The 18,912-nt window shown below is 41.4% G+C and overlaps 2 protein-coding genes across 3 annotated transcripts; both read right to left on the reverse strand.

Annotated features, from left to right (window-relative positions):
- Positions 1–3,358: 3,358 nt before the first annotated feature.
- Positions 3,359–10,046, reverse strand: LOC115141827 (dynein light chain 2, cytoplasmic). 2 transcript variants are annotated; one of them, XM_029681064.2, is made up of 6 exons: positions 9,533–10,046; positions 8,702–9,054; positions 5,204–5,304; positions 5,016–5,064; positions 3,988–4,124; positions 3,359–3,816 (listed from the first exon to the last, which is right to left on the reverse strand). In XM_029681064.2, the coding sequence occupies exons 5-6, from the start codon at positions 4,117–4,119 to the stop codon at positions 3,679–3,681; spliced, it is 270 nt and encodes an 89-aa protein (XP_029536924.1). In that variant the 5' UTR covers positions 4,120–4,124; positions 5,016–5,064; positions 5,204–5,304; positions 8,702–9,054; positions 9,533–10,046; the 3' UTR covers positions 3,359–3,678. The 2 variants fall into 2 exon arrangements, with proteins under 2 accessions (XP_029536924.1, XP_029536923.1); XM_029681063.2 differs by lacking the exon at positions 5,204–5,304.
- A 217-nt stretch (positions 10,047–10,263) lies between these two features.
- On the reverse strand, positions 10,264–18,457 carry LOC115141826 (serine/arginine-rich splicing factor 1A-like). Its single transcript, XM_065000354.1, is given in 5 exon segments — positions 10,264–10,373; positions 10,493–10,665; positions 17,431–17,548; positions 17,551–17,638; positions 17,998–18,457. Coding segments are annotated over 5 exon segments (573 nt in total). The 5' UTR covers positions 18,189–18,457; the 3' UTR covers positions 10,264–10,370.
- Between the last annotated feature and the right edge of the window lie 455 nt (positions 18,458–18,912).

Below are 18,912 nucleotides of genomic sequence, written 5' to 3' on the forward strand. Positions count from 1 at the left end.
CGTTTTGCCCATTCTTTATTTCTTACCCCTTTTTCTCCCCAATTTAGTAGTATCCAATTGGTAATTACAGTCTTGCAACTCCCGTACAGACTTGGGAGACGCGAAGGTCGAGAGCCACGTGTCCTCTGAAACACGATCCTGCCAAGCCACTCTGCTTCTTGACACACTGCTCGCTTAACCCGGAACCCAGCCACAGCAGTGTGTCGGAGGAAACACAGTACAACTGCCGACCGAAGTCAGCGTGTATGAGCCAGGTCCCCCACAAGGAGTCGCTAGAGCACAATGGGACAAGGACATACCGGCCAGCCAAACCCTTCCCTAACCCAGACGACGCTGGGCCAAATGTACACTGCCTCATGGGTCTCTCAGAGCCTGGGATCAAACCCGGATCTGTAGTGATGCCTCTAGCACTGTGATTGCAGTGCCTTAGACCGCTGCGCCACTCGGGAAGCCGTTTTGCCCATTCTAACATTGAATGAAACAGTAACTGAATGACTCAACGCCTGTCTGCCTGCTTTATATAGAAAGCCACAGCCACATGACTGATTGTGGCTCATTCATTGAGTTCAATTGAGTTACAATTGGCTCATTAATTTCCCCTCCTCTCCCCTGTAACTATTCCCCATGTCACTGCTGTCAATGAGAATGTGTTCTCAGTCAACTTATCTGGTAAAATAAGGGTTAAATAAAAAATAGTCTGTAAAAGAAAACCATTTTTGTGAACGACGTGGTGTACCTAATAAACAGGCCACACCATTGTAACACAACACTCAAGTCCATATAAGAAGGCAAAAAGGAACACACAGTCACACACGATGATGAGTCAGTGCCCAGTGGCAGGGACATTGAGTGGGGTAAGAGCGGTCATCAGAAGGGAGCATAGTGTGCAGTACATAACAAGCAGCCTGGGAACAAGGACATTAGCAGGTTTACAGCTTTAACAGACTTTAACTATATAATCTGTATGAGAATAATTTCACATATATCTTACCCATATCACGTGGCATCAAATCAAATTGTATTTGTCACATGCTTCGTAAACAGATGTAGACATATAGTGAAATGTTTACTTACGAGCCCTTCTCAACAATGTAGAGAAAAATACTAAAATTATCCCCAAAAGATTGTACACGAGTACTAAATACACAATGAGTAACGATAACTTGGCTATATACTGTACATGGGGTAGCAGTAGCAAGTCGATGTGGAGGGTTAAGAGGTAGTTGAGATATACAGTATATGTACATATAGGTAGGGATAAAGTGACTAGGCAACAGGTTAGATATTGCATATGGCAATATGATATGGCAGTTCTTAAAACATTTGATAAATAACTAGCTTTATCGGCTCTCTGCTTTTCAGGACTGTTCCTTGAATATTTACAATGTATTCATCTGAATGAGTTTCTATAATCAGGAAAGCACATCTACACACACTACATTACAAAGTGACTGTGACTGTCCAACAGTTCATTGCTGAATGACAGAACTATCTAGAGCAGAGTTTCCCAAACTCAGTCCTGGGGTCTCTCCTGGGTGCGTGTTTTGGTTTTTGCCCTAGCACTACACAGCTGATTCAAATATCCCAAACTTGATTTGAATCAGCTGTGTAGTGCTAGGGCAAAAAAACTAAACGTGCACCTGGGAGGGTGGGGAGTCTATTGACTCTGTTGCAACCCACTTCAATGTACTCAATGTATCTCATCCATTGTCTAGCTCTTTTGTTATTCAAGCCTTGGATAGATTAGCAGTGGAAGAAGAGATCCTTACTGAATGCTTCCCTCACCTGGCTGTCAGGTGACGGACCACACATTGAGGTGCAGTGTACAGTATACGCAGCTGGACAAGAATAGTTACCATGCTGAGAAACAAAAGGCACCTTGTTTTCATAGTAACCACATGCATGTCTGTAATCCATTAAAAAACAAGAACATTGATTGTCAGTGCATGTTTCCCTGCAAGGTCTAGAGTAGTATTTGTGAGATCACATCCACTGGCCACAGTCTGTCCCCACACATAATTTAGTCACTTGTCCTTCACTTGGTCTTCCTCCTCTGTAGCCTTGCCTGCAATTGACCTCTATGCAGGACTAGTGTCTTCTGAACTAGGAAGGGTAACATATACTGCCAATTGGTTGCAAAAGCATGACTAAGATTATAATTAGGCCCCATAATCAATATTACTGCTCAGTTGCAGAAATAAACTATACTCAGGTTATTAGGGTTCAACAGTGTTCACACTTCAGTACTGAAGAGTACTCCAGAGAAGCACACATACTACCACCGTGGTTAATTCATTTGCCAGCCAATACCTGTCTTGATCAGTCACTACATTATTCCTGTTTTGGGGTGTAGCAACCATACTGAAATATAATGGCCAATAGCCCAAAGAATGTGTGGTGGGTTCAACCCCCCATGGTTTCGCAGCAATGGCTACACATTCTACTGTATCGTCAAAGACATGGTTAAATTTCACTGCTGAAAGTGAAGAGAAGACAAAAACAGTGACTTGATTAAACATTTTATTGACTAAATTAAACTTTACTGGGCACCTTTACCCCTTTAAAGGGATACTTTGGGATTTTGGCAATGAGGCCCTTCATTTAATTCCCTGGAGTCAGAACTCATGGATGTCATTTAGAGGCGTTGAAGCAATGTTTGGAAGTACATGGTATTTACTAGCAACATCCATTGATTGCACCAACACTAATTAGCATTTGCTTGCCAAACGATCTCCAACTTCCTTCATACTTGTTCAAAGAATTCCACACAGTCGGCTGAGGAAGTAGATAAAGGGCCTCATTGCCAAAAACCTAATTATTCCTTCAGTGAAGTGCAGTTGTACTCCCATGCAGAGAGGAGGTATGCCTGTGCAAATCATATAGAAATGTGCATCAAACCATAGACAGACTTGAAACGACCAAAGCAGACAGTTAAGTCACTAAGATATGTAAGTCTACAAAAGGACCTGAATGCCAACATAGAGTCCTTTGTTGCACAGCCAGAATAGGTTCAAGTATGGATGGTTTCCCTCTGCAAATGGAACCTCCAAGCCACCATTCTAAAAACATCTGCATGTTAACATAGGAACTCAACTAGCAATAGGACATTGCCAACACCCTCACTATGCCAAATGAGACATTACACCTATGAGATATGACTGGGAAATGGGATCCATAAAAGCAATTGCAAATCTGGGAAGATGTGTCCAAATAGATTGTGCTAGTCTCACTTGTACCTTTGGCAAGATACAGGCATTACAAACTGCTGTAGTAGTTCAAGGTCTGGAGCAACTCAGCACATTCAAACAGTAGCACAGGAGTCACAAAACAGCTCTCTGGGGTAAAGCAGATGCACGACTACATTCTCTAGCTTTCCTTTATTATACAATCAAAGGCCACTGTTAAAGCATTTACAACTTAAGTATAACAAAATGTAGAACAGCATTAACAAAAATCTCTTCGTTGCATTTTATGGCAACTAGTGAAAGTAGTATTTGTACTGTAACATATACACATTAAATATGGTACATCTTAGTCCATGCAGTTGCGCACAGCCAGTTGTGTATCATCATGGTATGTTTTCATTTTAATATTTGAAGTGTGTGGGAAGTTGTGACATCAGCCACCAGTGCATTACAGTCCAGGTTGGGAGGAGAGGAACTCCAGGCCTCACAGAACTCAGCCAGACTTGAAGAGGAGGATGGCCACCTGCCCCAAATAGAAGTAGATGAAATGCTTTGTCTCATGAGTGACGTAGCTGCCGAAGTTCCTCCCAACAATGCAATGCCATGTAGGGTTATACTTCTTGTCAAATTCCTATAGGGATTTATAAAAAAACAAAAACAGGGCTTAAGTAATCCATGACTACACGAGGAAGAAAATGACCTCATGCAGCACATGTCATATTTTAAACAGCTTGCACCATGGAAGACAAAGGCCAAAGGCAGCAGGCCTGACTGGGTTGATTCTACAGTATGCACATCTCACCTTCTTTATGTAGGCTGCAATGTCCTTCTCTATATTGTACTTCTCCATGGCCTGGGTAGCACAGTCCACTGCATCCTGCTGCATGTCCTCTGACATGTCAGCATTCTTGATTACTGCCTTCCTGTCAGTCATGATGCCTGCAAACAAGAACAAAACGTCACAACTAACGTTGTCACTATAGATACAAAATTACAAGTCTAGTGAAGTGATAAAGCCTGAATTCACAGGCAACTACTGCAACTATGGGGCGGCAAGTAGCCTAATGGTCAGAGGGTTGGGCCAGTAACCGAAAGGTTGCTGGATTGAGTCCCCGAGCTGACAAGGTAAAGATGTCATTCTGCCACTGAACAAGGCAGTTAACCCACCGTTCCTAGACCGTCATTGTAAATAAGAATGTTCTTAACTGACTTGCCTAGTTAAATAAAAATGTTTGATCGCTTGCCCTTTAATCTTCACCGTTAACTAAGTCTTGTTTACTGTGAAAGCCAAAGGACAAGTCAATTAAGTACTGATACAATGTGGCAAACTATCAATGTATACGAATGTACTGGGCTACTTTGTATTTCGACACAAGATTACGTTATGACAACGACCCTGTGTAGGTTAGGTACAATACGAATAGGCTACGGAGAAACTCGATACAGGTCGAATTAAATTACAAGGCAAAAATCACATGGCGACATTACATTATTACAATATGGAATTGGTCCCCTGGATGATGCACAGTTCTAGTCTAGTGCAAACATCAATATACATTAGTTAGTCGTTAAATTTCTACACAAATCCTTTAGATTATGGACGATTGAACAGGTCTGAGGGAGATCTGATTCGTGCCAATACCCTGCAGGTGGTAGCGACTGCGCATTAGTTCATAGACTCATCTTTACGATTTAAATCAAAAATAGTAAAAGTACACTACCTTGTATGAGAAACTTCGATTCAATATTTTAAAAAATACACGAATCACCACCATTCATGCGAGTCAAGTGTGAGTGCGTGTAGGCTACTAAATAAACGTTGTCACTCACCTTGTGTAGGAGATGAAGCTTCTTTCCACTTCGCGATCAGGTAACTCACCTTGATGGATATAAAGCTTTATTTACTTACTAGATCGTGCTGCGACAAATAATTTTTATAAGCTTTAGTCAAAGCAAATGTGGGAAACTGCCCTGCAAAATACCTCCCCCGCCCTAACACGCTGCCCTACGCCACTTACACTGCGATTGGCTGCGCTGCCACCTCTTCTTGTGTTGCGAGCATTTTCTACCAGCTCCTCTCTGCCAGCATCTTATTTCATCCCACAATGCATCGTTGACACTACATGGTGAGGTAGGTAGATAAGACCCCCTGGCAAACTCAGGTGTACCGAGTATTTATGCTCAATGTGTAATCTTATTGTTAGCAGCATCAATTAATGTATGCGTGATATCACATTATCTAGGCTATATTATTACATTGTTGTCTTATCATAGAAATACAATCCATGTTTCTACTGGACTTTATATTGTATGTGTGAGATGCACACTGAACAAAAATATAAACGCAGCATGTTAAGTGTTGGTACCATTTTTCATGAGCTGAAATAAAAAAGATCCCAGAAATGTTCAATAGTCACAAAAAGCTTATTTCTCTAATTTGTTTACATCCCTAGTAGTGAGCATTTCTCCTTTGCCAAGATTATCCATCCATGTGACAGGTGTGGCTTTTGTAAGGAATTGCTATTTCGTATGCAGGTGACTAACTTACTGCTAATTACATGGCTACAACTCACAGTAAAGCCTGTGGGGTCCCCTACAGGATAGCTCCCACATTACACACAATCTCCTTTTAATTTTAACCGAACACTGTGTGCCCGAAGAAGATCCTACGATGATGGACAGACAACTGAGCCAATGGCGGAAGACTACAGACTACAACCAGCTGAACCAATCCGGAGATCCGATCTTCCTAGGGTCAACCTACTTTCTGTGACGTATATAAGAGCTGTGCTGACTGTTTACGCTCTCTGCCTGCTGTTCCAACACGAACTAACGGAAGAGCCGTATTTACGTGTACCAGATATTTTCACTCTGAATAAACTGTTTACTTGTCATAAAATTTACCACTTAGTCTGAATCGATCCTTGACCGGCTCACCCATCTACATATCCAATTGCTAACACATTTCAAGAAGTTTTTAAACAGCATGATCATTACACAGGTACACCTTGTGATGGGGACAATAAAAGGCCACTCTAAAATGTGCAGTTTTGTCACAACACAATGCCACAGACATCTCAAGTTTTTCAAGGAGCATGCAATTGGCATGTTGACTGCAGTAATGTCCACCAGAGCTATTGCAAGAGAATGTAATATTAATTTGTTTTAGAGAATTTGGCAGTACTTCCAACCAGCCTCATAACCGCAGACCATGTGTATGGCGTTGTGTGGACGAGCGGTTTGATGACACCAACGTTGTGAACAGAGTGCCCCATGGAGTTGTGGTATGGACAACAAACACAATTACATTTTATTGATGGCAATTTGTATGCACAGAGATAGTGACAAGATCCTGAGACCCATTGTCATAACATGCATCCATCGCCATCACCTCATGTTTCAGCATGACAATGCACAGCCCCATGTTTTAAGGATCTGTACACAATTCCTGAAAGTTGGAAATGTCTTGGTACTTCCATGGTCTGCATACTCAACAGACATCAAGCATGTTTGGGATGCTCTGTGTTGACGTGTATGACAGTATCCCAGTTTCCGCCAATATCCAGCAATTTCGCAGCCATTGAAGAGTGGAACAACATTCCACAGGCCACAATCAACAGCCGGATCAACTCTATTTTTTATTTATTTATTAACCTTTATTTAACTAGGCAAGTCAGTTAAGAAAACATTCTTATTTACAATGACGGCCTATAATGGCCTAACCCGGACAACACTGGGTCAATTGTGCACCGTCCTATGGGACTCCCAATCACAGCCGGTTGCAATACAGCCTGGATTCGAACCAAGGTGTCTGTGGTGACACCTCAAGTACTGAGATGCAGTGCCTTAGACCGCTGTGCCACTCAGGATCCCAGAGACTGACTGGTTTTCTGATCCATGCCCATACTTTTCACGTAAGCACATCTGCTTGAAATGACATTTTCCTGAATATTTTACATTTCCTCACTAATGCATACAACTCATAAACAGGTAGTTTTATCACTTATTGACAAGTTTATATTCAGTTATTTCATGCAACCCATGAGGTCAGTATCCTGATTAAGCATAGTCCTGGTCTAAAAGGTGTGGTCAATTCAGAATCTCCATTGAAATATACTGAACAAAAACGTGAACACATGCAACAATTGCTAAGATTTTACTGAGTTCATAATGAAATCAGTCAATTTAAATGAATTCATTAGGCCCTAATCTATGTATTTCACATGACTGATAATACAGACACGCATATGTTGGTCACAGATACCTTAAAAGGTAGGGCTGTGGATCAAAAAGTCCATATCTGGTGTGACCACCATTTGCCTCATGCAGTGCAACATTTCCTTTGCATAGAATTGATCAGGCTGCTGATAGTGGCATGTGGAATGTTCTCCCACTCCTCTTCAGAGGCTGTGCAAAGTTGATGGATATTGGCGGGAACTGGAACACGCTCTCATATACCTCAATCCAGAGCATGCCAAATATGCTCAGTGACATGTCTGGTGAGTATGCAGGCCATGGGAGAACTGGGACATTTAACTTCCAGGAATTGTGTACAGATCCTTGCGACATGGGGCAGTGCATATTTATGCTGAAACATGAGGTGATGGCGGCGGATGAACGGCACAATGGGCTTCAGGATCTAGTCACGGCATCTCTGTTCATTCAAATTGCCATTGATAAAATGCAATTGTGTTCATTTTCCGTAGCTTATGCCTACCCACACTATAACCCCACGGCCAACATGGGGCAATCTGTTCACAACGTTGACATGAGCAAACTGCTCGCCCACTCGACGCCATACAGGTTCGATGTACTGACAGATTCTCTAAAACACGGAAGGCAGCTTATGGTAGAGAAATTAACATTACATTCTTTGGCAACCGCTCTGGTGGACATTCCTGCAGTCAGCATTCCCATTGCACGCTCCTTCAAAACTCGAGACATCTGTGGTATTGTGTTGTGACAAAACGGCACATTTTAGAGTGGCCTTTTATTGTCCCCAGCATACAGTGCAGCTGCGTGATCATGCAGTTTAAATCAGCTTCTTGATATGCCACATCTTTCAGATGGATGATCTTGGCAAATGAGAAATGCTAACAGGGATGTAAATACATTTGTGCACAACATTTAGGAGAAATAGGCTTTTTGTGTATATGTAACATTTCTGGGATCTTCATAAAACCAACACTTCACATATTGCGTTTTTACTTTCTTTCAGTGTAACTTTAGTCCAGGACTAAGATTAATCTGTGTCCGGGACACCGCCCCATGATGTAGAATGTAATACATTAGAGTAGATGGTCTACTGGGATATTCTTCAATTTGGCCTCTTATTACATAATGGGGCCATTAAGTTCATATTTTACATTACTTCAAAAGAAAAAACTAAAAAACAGGTACGTCTTTTCAGGATTTTATTGAAAATGCTAAACTAAGAGTAAATTAAATTTAAGAAAGACAGACTAACTATACTAAATATAATCCCCAACCATCACAAATTTGAATCCCTTATTTACCAGACTCCTACGTCTCCTTCCATTCTTTGATCCAACTTCCTGGTCCTCAGTTTCCTTTTCTTACTCCAAAAACGTAAATAATCCTTATCCTTTGACTCTGCGCAAATTTACCGCTCAAAAATTGAAATAAACTGGGCCATTCAAAAAGTTGCATCTAGGATTCCTTAATTAGTTCAATTGATTTGATTCCTGGAAAATGGATCCCGCTCCAAGCATCCATTCTTGCCTATCCCTTCCCTAAACGCTCCTCTGATCCGGCTCCAAGCATCCATCCTTGCCTATCCCTTCCCTAAATGCTCCTCTGATCCGGCTCCAAGGATTGGGATCCACTGAGCCACTCCTCCAATCAAAACCTTGAAATACCAGGAAAAAAAAATCAGAGGGAAACCATTAGAATCATGTCTGATTTGGGCCCAGCCCACTTCTTATTTTGTGCATTCATGACATGTCACTACTAAAGATCAATTTGAAAATGTCAGTGAGCACCCAAACCATCAAATTCATACTTTAGAAAATGTCTAATATTTCTCAATGTTTAAGCTGAAACAAGCCCAGAGCCCCTGTCTAATATTAAAACAGCATCTATAAAAATAAAAAAAAATAGATAAATGGTTCTTATATAGCATTAAAGTTAAAAAGGTACATTAAGGACCTTTGTCCTGGCACAAAACCAAAGACATACACTGTTTCAGTGCTAAAAAGGTTGCCAAACAATAGATAGGGCAGGTATATATATAGGATATAGAAAATTGTGCTACATTCAAGAAACAATCATGCATCCTGTAGCAACGACTTTATCAATAGATGCAAATAATCAATACTAAAGCATACCATTGCCTCGACCTGACTCCTCCTAAGATGTCCTATCCTGATCAAACAAATGAAATGTGCTCCACAACTTTTATTCCAAATCACTCTTTAATCCTTATCTTCAGATGTCTAAAGGAAGACACAAGGGTAAAATACAGTTTAGCAATGAGACTCCCGCCATCTCATGAAAAAGTACATACATTTTCCAACACTTACAAAAACATTGAACTTGTTAAGATCAACATTTTTGAAGTTCAGAGCAATAGGGTTTCAAATGTTGCAACATTTTTGGAGGAAAGACAACAGGTCAATTAAAATGAATTGAGAAAGGAGATCAAAACAAAAGGACTAAAGTAGGGAGGGTTAGGGAGGAAAGGTGACAGGAGGGGATACACCTACATACCAAGACCTTCCACTAGGACATCAGGAGATGGAATGCAAAAATTAAAATCTATAGTTGACTTCTGAAAAACTCAAAAGGAGGTAAAAACAAGTGGAAAGAGGAACTGCTAACAGGGGATCCACCAAAATGGCAACAGAGTTTAGGAACGGGAGCGAGAGCGGCTATGGCGTGGAGAGTAGCGAGGAGATCCTCTGCCACCACGGGTACCACCACCGCGAGAGTTGCTGCGGCTGCGACTGGCTGCGCTGCGGCTCCTGCTTCGACTGCGGCTCCTGGAACGGGATCTTCCATAGCTCGGGCTGCGGGGACCATCTACTTTCACGCGAACGTATGCGGTCTCTCCCTGGTAGACACACAAAAAGAACTAGACGTTGAAACAAAAAGCATTTCCACCTCAAATGGTTCCTTCCATTGCATCAAAACAAGCCTTAAGTTCTTGAAAGGCTGCACAAGTAGTCACTGAAAATGGGGAGAGGTTGAGGGGAAAGATTCAATGGTGTTGGTAGTCACTTTACTTACCTTTAACGAAAATATCATCCTAGCCTTATAATCAAATCCAATAAAACCTAAAAGCATACCTCGTGTGATCGGAATTTGGTGTTATCCAGCTTTCGAACAGCGTAGGTCATGTCTTCTTTGCGCACAAACTCCACAACCCCAGTTCCATCTCTGAAAACGTCAGCATAACATACATCCCCAGCCTCACGCATGTGATCCTTGAGGTCCTGCCAGCTGCCACTCTGGGGAAGCCCTTTGAAGAGAAGAGCGAATAAATTAGATGTTTTACTCAAAGTGATTACTTTCAACACTTTACTGAAATGGTACAAACTTGCTCAATAGATCTGTGGCATAGCAATATAATTCAGAATGTGCACAGACCAAATAAACCAGGCTGGTTCTACACAACCAGAAACAATGAACTAATGTGGAAGGAATGGATATCACTATTTAGCCGACCAAAAAAGACCAGTGCTTCTGTCTGGTGAAAAAGGAACTAGCCAATTAGACAGTAGCCTCTGCAGAGTCCCCAACAACTGGATGTTCTGGTTTTCAGGGGAAATGGAAAGAGCACCTGTGACACGACTTCTGCTTTTGGAAGTTAAGGCGACACTCCATCTTGACCACTTCTCCACATTTACTGGATTGGTTGAACAGTGCAGAAGAGAACCTCCCGACAGTTTATTTTCCTTCTTGTCAAGAGCTGAGGTGCGTTCAGTACGCTTCAATGCTTGCTACATTCTTGAACAGACTGAGGTTTGCTGGGTATGGTGAGTTTTTAAATGGCAGTGGCCATGTCGACAGCATTCCCTAAACCTTGACAGTTTTTCTACTGGCCGTTCAGTACAGCAGGGGACCTAGTTTCAGGTGGTTCTTTTACACCTGCTACATTACAGTAGGTTAATCTGGCAGTAACACAGGGAGTCTATTTGTTAGTTAAATAGAGAAGACCACCAGCACTGTGTCATTGAAACATTAAAGACTGGTAAACTACCAATTGCACAGTGCGGTAGTGCAACCAATGATGTATATAAACCCAACCCACATTACACTAGGGTGTTAAGTGACAAAACAATGGACACTAGGCGAGAATTCTACAAAACTGCAATAAATCAAATACATTGTCACTCATTTCAATAATGTGGTCATCAAAATATATAAATAATTTGAAAACATGAATGTGGAAGTTGTTAACCATGTGGAAGTTGATATTTACATGATATGAGCCCAAATGTAAAGTAAGTGCTGTGCTTAGAACGTTCAATTCTGTGGGACAGCATAAAAAAAAAAAAATGGAACTCAATCTGAGCGTTCATATTTGCTCTTTGCGATGGGTATTCCTCACTACCAGAGTAAGATTGATGTGACATTGTATTGCCAACAAGTATGGGAATGTCCTGAGGGTGTTTTACAGTCATCAGACGTCCTTGGACTGCAATTTAAGGTTAAACGTTTTTCCTTCCTCTTCAGTCATTCCACAATGGTCTCAGACTAGACTTAACATAGTGAATGTAAATCCAGGACACTCAAATTAGTATGATATGTTACATTTGGTTCTTAAGGCATAACAGAAAGGAGGGTGGTTGGTCAGGGTGGATGGGTGGGCGTATAACGTGAACATCTAGCAACCCAAAGGTTGCATTTTCGAATCTCATCAAGGACAACTTTAGCAACTAGTTACTTTAGAACTATACTGAACAAAAATAAACACAACATGCAGTGTTGGTCCCATGTTTCATGACCTGAAATAAAAGATCCCAGAAATGTTCCATATGAACAAAAAGCTCATTTCTCTCAAATTGTGCACAAATGTGTTTACATCCCTGTTAATGAGCATTTCTCCTTTGCCAAGATAATCCATCCACCTGACAGGTGTGGCATATCAACAAGCTGATTCAACAGCATGGCCATTACACAGGTGCACCTTGTGCCACGGGACAATAAAAGGCCACTAAAATGTAGTTGTCACACAACGCCACAGATGTCTCATGTTGAGGAAGTGTGCAATTGGCATGCTGAATGCAGGAATGTCCACCAGAGCTGTTGCCAGATAATTTAATGTTCATTTCTATACCATAACCCACCCCCAACATCGTTTTAGAGAATTTGGCAGTACGTTCAACCGAACTAACCATAGCAGACCACCTGGAAACAAGCAAGCCCAGGACCTCCACATCCGGCTTCTTTACACACGGGAGCATCTGAGATCAGCCACCCGGACCTCTGATGAAACTGAAGAGTACGTGTGTCTGTAATAAAGCCCTTTTGTAGGGGAAAAACTCATTTGGAGTGGGTGGGCCTCCCAGGTGTCTTTGCCCAATAATGTGAAATCAAATGTATTTATTGAAATTGACTTATTTACTGATATGAACTGTACCTTAGTAAAATCATACAAGTTGCATTTATATATTTCTTCAGTACACTTAGCATGTTAGCTAACCCTTTCCTTAACCCCTTGAGCTAGCTAACGTTGTTAGCAACAACTAATTGGAATTCTTAAGATATCATACATTCAGCAAATTCTTAACATATTGTACATTTTGCAAAGTCTCACTCACGAATTGCAATTCGTAACATACAGAACCAGTCAAAAGTATGTATACACCTACTCATTCAAGGGTTTCTCTTGATTTTTTACTAAACTCAGCAAAAAAGGAAACATCCTCTGTGTCAACTGTTTATTTTCAGCAAACTTAACATGTGTAAATATTTGTTTGAACATAAGATTCAACAACTGAGACAAACTGAACAAGTTCCACAGACATGTGTCTAACAGAAATGGCCCTAGCCCTCTGATCCAACAGGTCCCAGGCATGCTCAAGGGATTGAGATCTGGGCTCTTGGCTGGCCATGGCAGAAAACCGACATTCCGGTCTTGCAGGAAATCGGGAAATCGCACACAGAACAAGCAGTATGGCTGGTGGCATTGTCATGCAGGATGAGCCTACCGGAAGGGCACCACATGAGTGAGGAGGATGTCTTCCCTGTAACGCAGTGTTGAGATTGCCTGCAATGAAAACAAGCTCAGTCCGATGATGCTGTGACACACCACCCCAGACCATGACAGGCCCTCCAACTTCATCCCGCTACAGAGAACAGGGCTTGGTGTAACGCTCATTCCTTCGACAATAAATGCAAATCCGACCCTCACCCCCGATGAGACAAAACCGTGGCTCGTCAGTGAAGAGCACTCTTTGCCAGTCCTGTCTGATCCAGCAACGATGGGTTTGTGTCCATAAGCGACGTTGTTGCCGGTGATGTAAGGCAGGTCCTCACCAGACAACAGGCCTACAAGCCCTCAGTCCAGCCTCTCTCAGCACTGATGGAGGGATTGTGTGTACCTGGTGTAACTCGGGAATTTACTGCAATCATGTACCTGTCCCGCAGGTGTGATGTTTGGATGTACCGATCCTGTGCAGGTGTTGTTACATGTAGTCCGCCACGGCGAGGATGATCAGCTGTCCGTCCTGTCTCCCTGTCTTAGGGGTATCACAGTAAGGACATTGCAATGTATTGCCCTGGCCACATCTGCAGTCCTCATGCCCCCTTGCAGCATGCCTAAGACATGTTCACGCAGATGAGCAGAAACCCTGGGCATCTTTCTTTTGGTGTTTTTCAGTAGATATGAAAACTTAGGCCTCTTTAGTGTCCTAACTGTGACCTTAATTGCCTACCACCTGTAAGCGGGTATTGTCTTAATGACCGTTCTACAGCTGCATGTTCATTAATTGTTTATGGTTCACTGAACAAGCATGGGAAACAGGGTTTAAACCCTTTACAATGGGGGGGGAATAACTTCTGTGAAGTTATTTGGATTTTTACAAATTATCTTTGAAAGACAGTGCCCTGAAAAAGGGAAGTTTCTTTTTTTTTGCTGAGTTTATTTTCTACATTGTAGAATAATAGTTTAGATATCAAAACTATGAAATAACACATATGGAATCATGTAGTAATCAAAACGGTGTTAAACAAATCAATATATTTCATATTCTTCAAAGTAGCCACCCTTTGCCTTGATGACAGCTCTGCACACTTTGCATTCTCTCAACCAGCTTCACCTGGAATGCTTTTCCAACAGTCTCGAAGGAGTTCCTACATATGCCGAGTACTTGTTGGCTACTTTTCCTTCACTCTGCTGTCCAATTGGGTTAAGGTTGGGTGATTGTGTAGGCCAGGTCACCTGATGCTGCACTCCATCACTCTCCTTCTTGGTCAAATAGCCCTTACACAGCGTGGAGATGTGTGTTTTGGGTCATTGTCCAGTTGAAAAACAAATGATACTGGGACTAACTGCAAACTAGATGGGATGGCGTATCGCTGCAGAATGCTGTGGTAGCCACTGAGGTGCCGTTCCCCTCACAGCTCCATAGGCAAGCACCTATGAGACGTGCGTTACTTGAACTCTGAAGCATTTATGTCGAATGCAATCTGAGGTGCAGTTAATTTCAGATTTCCGAAGCTGATAACTAATGAACTTATCCTCTGCAGCAGAGGTAACTTTGGGTCTTCCTTTCCTGTTGCGGTCCTCATGAGCCAGTTTCATCATAGCGCTTGATGTTTTTTGCGACTGCACTTGAAGCTTTTCGGTATTGACTGACATGTCTTCAATAATGATGGACTGTCGTATCTCTTTGCTTATTTGAGCCCATCTTGCCACAATATGGACTTGGTCTTTTACCAAATAGGGCTATCTTCTGTATAACAACTAAAAGTCTAAAAATGAATCGGCCTTACCGATTTAATTAGGGCCAATTTCAAGTTTATAACAAATCGGTAATCTGCATTTTTGGACGCCGATTACATTGCATTCCACGAGGAAACTGCTTGGCAGGCTGACCACTTGTTACGTGAGTGTAGCAAGGAGCCAAGGTAGTTGCTAGCTAGCATTAAACTTATCTTGTAAAAAACAAATCAATCTTCACACAATCACTAGTTAACCTAGTAATATCATCAACCATGTGTAGTTAACTAGCTTGTCCTGCGTTGCATATAATCAATGTGGTGCCTGTTAATTTATCACCGAATCACAGCTTACTTCGCCAAACGAAGTCAGGGTATATGCAACAGTTTGGGCCGCCTGGCTCGTTCAAACTAATTTGCCAGAATTTTACATAATTATGACATAACATTGAAGGTTGTGCAATGTAACAGCAATATTTAGACTTAGGGTTGCCACCCGTTTGATAAAATACAGAACGGTTCCATATTTCACTGAAAGAATAAACAGTTTTCGAAATGATAGTTTCCATATTAATGGCTCGTATTTGTGTTTGTTATATTATAATTAAGTCTATGATTTGATATTTGATAGAGCAGTTTGAGCGGTGGTAGGCAGCAGCAGGCTCGTAAGCATTCATTCAAACTTGACTGTGTTTGCCAGCAGCTCTTAGCAATGCTTGATTACAGCGCCGTTTATGACTTCAAGCCTATCAACTCCTGAGATTAGGCTGGCAATACTAAAGTGCCTATTAGAACATCCAATAGTCAAAGGTATATGATATACAAATGGTAGAGAGAAATAGTCGACGCACGGTAATACCTATAATAACGGCAACCTAACATTTCTTTACTGGGAATATTGAAAAACCAGCTTTCATATGTTCTGAGCAAGGAACTTAAACGTTAAGCTTTTTATTTTTACATGGCACATATTGCACTTGTACATTCTCCAACACAGTTTTTGCATTATTTAAACCAAATTGAGCACGTTTCATTATTTATTTGAGCCGAAATAAATAAAATCGATGTATTATATTAAGTTAAAATAAAAGTGTTCACTCAGTGTGGTTGTAATTGTCATTATTTCAAATATATCAAAAAAATTGCCCGATTAATCGGCATTGGCTTTTTTTGGGCCATCCAATAAAATCGGTATCGGCGTTGAAAAATCATAATCGGTCGACCTCTAATACCAACCCTACCTTGTCACAACACAACTGATTGGCTCAAACACATTGAGGAAAGAAATTCCACAAATTAACATTTAAAAAGGCACACATGTTAATTGAAATCCAATCCAGGTGACTATCTCATGAAGAGAATGTCAATTGTGTGCAAAGTTGTCATCAAGGCAAAAGGTGGCTACTTTATAGAATATAAAATATATGTTGATTTGTTTAACACTTTTTTGGTTACTACATGATTCCGTGTTATTTAATAGTTTATGTCTTCACTATTATTCTACAATGTAGAAAATAGTCAAAATAAAGGAAACCCCTTGAATGAATAGGTGTGTCCAAACTTTTGACTGGTATTGTATGTTAACAACATGTCCACCTTATTTTAAATGAATGGGCCTACCATCCTGTTTTTTAATTTAATTCCATATAGTAATTTGCGTAATAAGTACCTATTTTGCACAAAGTCATATTAAAAGTTGATTCTAATATATGAAATTGGTGCAAACGTACTTTTACACAAAGCACAAAGATTTGTTAATATGACCACCCTACCTTAACTTTTGGTCTTAAATTACTGTAATTGTGTACTGACTCATTTGATCATATTGATTTAACCCTTATTTAACCCTTATTTAACTTGGCAAGTTAAATTCTTATTTACAATGACGGCCTACACTGGCCAAACCCGACGACGCTGGGCCAATTGGGAGTCCTATAGGGCGGCGCACAATCACGGCCTGTTGTGATACTGCCTGGATTCGAACCATGGTGTCTGTGGTGACACCTCAAGCAATGAGGTGCAGTGGCTTAGACCACTGCGACACTCGCTACTGAAAATGACATTACATTTGGCCACCCTACCTTGAGATATTGGACAAAACCTGTTGAAATATAGACTACATACAGATGGATTTGAGGCCATTATTGATTTGGGATTAACAATGACCAGTCCACAACCTTTTTTCGATCACTTGTAAATGAGATCTCAGCAATTGTAAATCCCTAACCTCATAAAATAGTGTTCCTGAGAAGCATGTCTATAAAATTGAGTACAATACCAAGTATAATACCAAAAGCAGTTTCATTTTGACCCTTAACACCCAAGTTACATGGCTCACCTGAGACAATGACCCTATACTCGGAGCGTCTGGATGGCGGCCCGTATCTGCCTCTAGGAGCGCCACCAACCCCCCCGCCACCACCACCACCACCGCCACCACCAAAGCCGCCTCTCCCCCACCCCTTCCGCTCCGAGGGAATTCAACTCGCAGCCGATAACCGTCGTAGTCATAGCCGTCTCGTCCGTACACTGCATCGTCTGCGTCCCTGAAAAAGTGATAATAGAAAAGTATTACTACACAATCGTCCACACAGCACTCTGCGGTGTGCCTCATTAGCATATTATATGTTACCAGTAGATAACCGGCCCAACTTAACTCCACGATTTACGATGATAAATCTTGGAGTTTGGTCGGCTAGCCACAAACAAAGACACCTTCACAAAATGTAAATGCAGAAACAGAAGCAACTAACTATCAGGCCAATTGATGTTACTGTACATTCCTAAAACGAAAATAGATAGTTACGGTAGAAACATGTGCAGAGAAGATTCACGTTGTCGCATGAGCAGATAACGTTAGAGCAGTGCACGAGTTGCTAACAAGCTAGCCTTTAACGTTAGCTACCTGGGATCTTCAAATTCGATGAAGGCAAAGGGAGGTCCCCCTCTCCGATTTTTCAAATCGATGTCTCGAATAGCTCCGTATTTGTAGAACACGTCCTCGACATCTTTAGTGCGAATATCAGGAGGTAGATTTCCGACATAAATTCGACAATCGTTATTTCCTGCGGGGCCTCTCACGACGCCTCCCGACATGTTAGCTAGCAAGCTAACGTTAGCTAGTTTATTTTAGCGGTAGGTTGAAATAAAAAGCGATTTCGCAAGACGGTATTCAAGTATATCACCGCCGATTATAAATTCATTTGAGTATAGTACACAAACACTGCTGAAAACACGAAATAAGGTATCACTCGCGCTTAAAGTTATGTACTAGATAGCTACACTTCTCCCCGTTCAGAATCGCGCTTCTCCGCGAGGGCATTCATGAACACCAGAAATGTGCTCAGTAGAGAACTAGAAATGGCTACGTCCGCCAAATAAAATAGTCCACGGTAATACAATCTGTAAAAGAGACCTGGGTCTCAGTATGCCTCCCTTATAGAATACATGTCAAATAAATCAACGCAGGTGTGTGATATTGGTATGATTACGCGAATAATTTCAGGTGAGCAGATTCTTAGATTATGATTGTTTGGCCATTTTCATCTTGCAATTTTAAATCATGATTATTTATCATTTGGCCTTATGAGTAGTGTCCAGCAACCTATTATTATAGGTAGACGGCCTACACCAATAATAGTGACTTCACAAGTGAGTGTGCATCTAAAGTATACAGACACTACATTGATTATGAATTAGGACCTTGGAGCCTAATATACTTTATCAACAACCTCTCCCTCAACGTGATCAAGACAAAGGACATGATCGGGGACTACAGGAAAAGGAGGGCCAAGCATGCTCCCATTGTCATTGATGGGGG

The sequence above is a fragment of the Oncorhynchus nerka genome, linkage group LG14 (genome assembly GCF_034236695.1).
Source record: "Oncorhynchus nerka isolate Pitt River linkage group LG14, Oner_Uvic_2.0, whole genome shotgun sequence".
NCBI lineage: Eukaryota > Metazoa > Chordata > Actinopteri > Salmoniformes > Salmonidae > Oncorhynchus > Oncorhynchus nerka.

Coding starts and splice junctions, on each gene's coding strand:
- LOC115141827 (XM_029681063.2), bottom strand. CDS start 4,119: ATGACTGACAGGAAGGCAGTAATCAAGAATGCTGACATGTCAGAGGAC. Junction 3,817..3,987: donor TTGCAGCCTACATAAAGAAG/GTGAGATGTGCA, acceptor AAATCCCTATAG/GAATTTGACAAGAAGTATAA.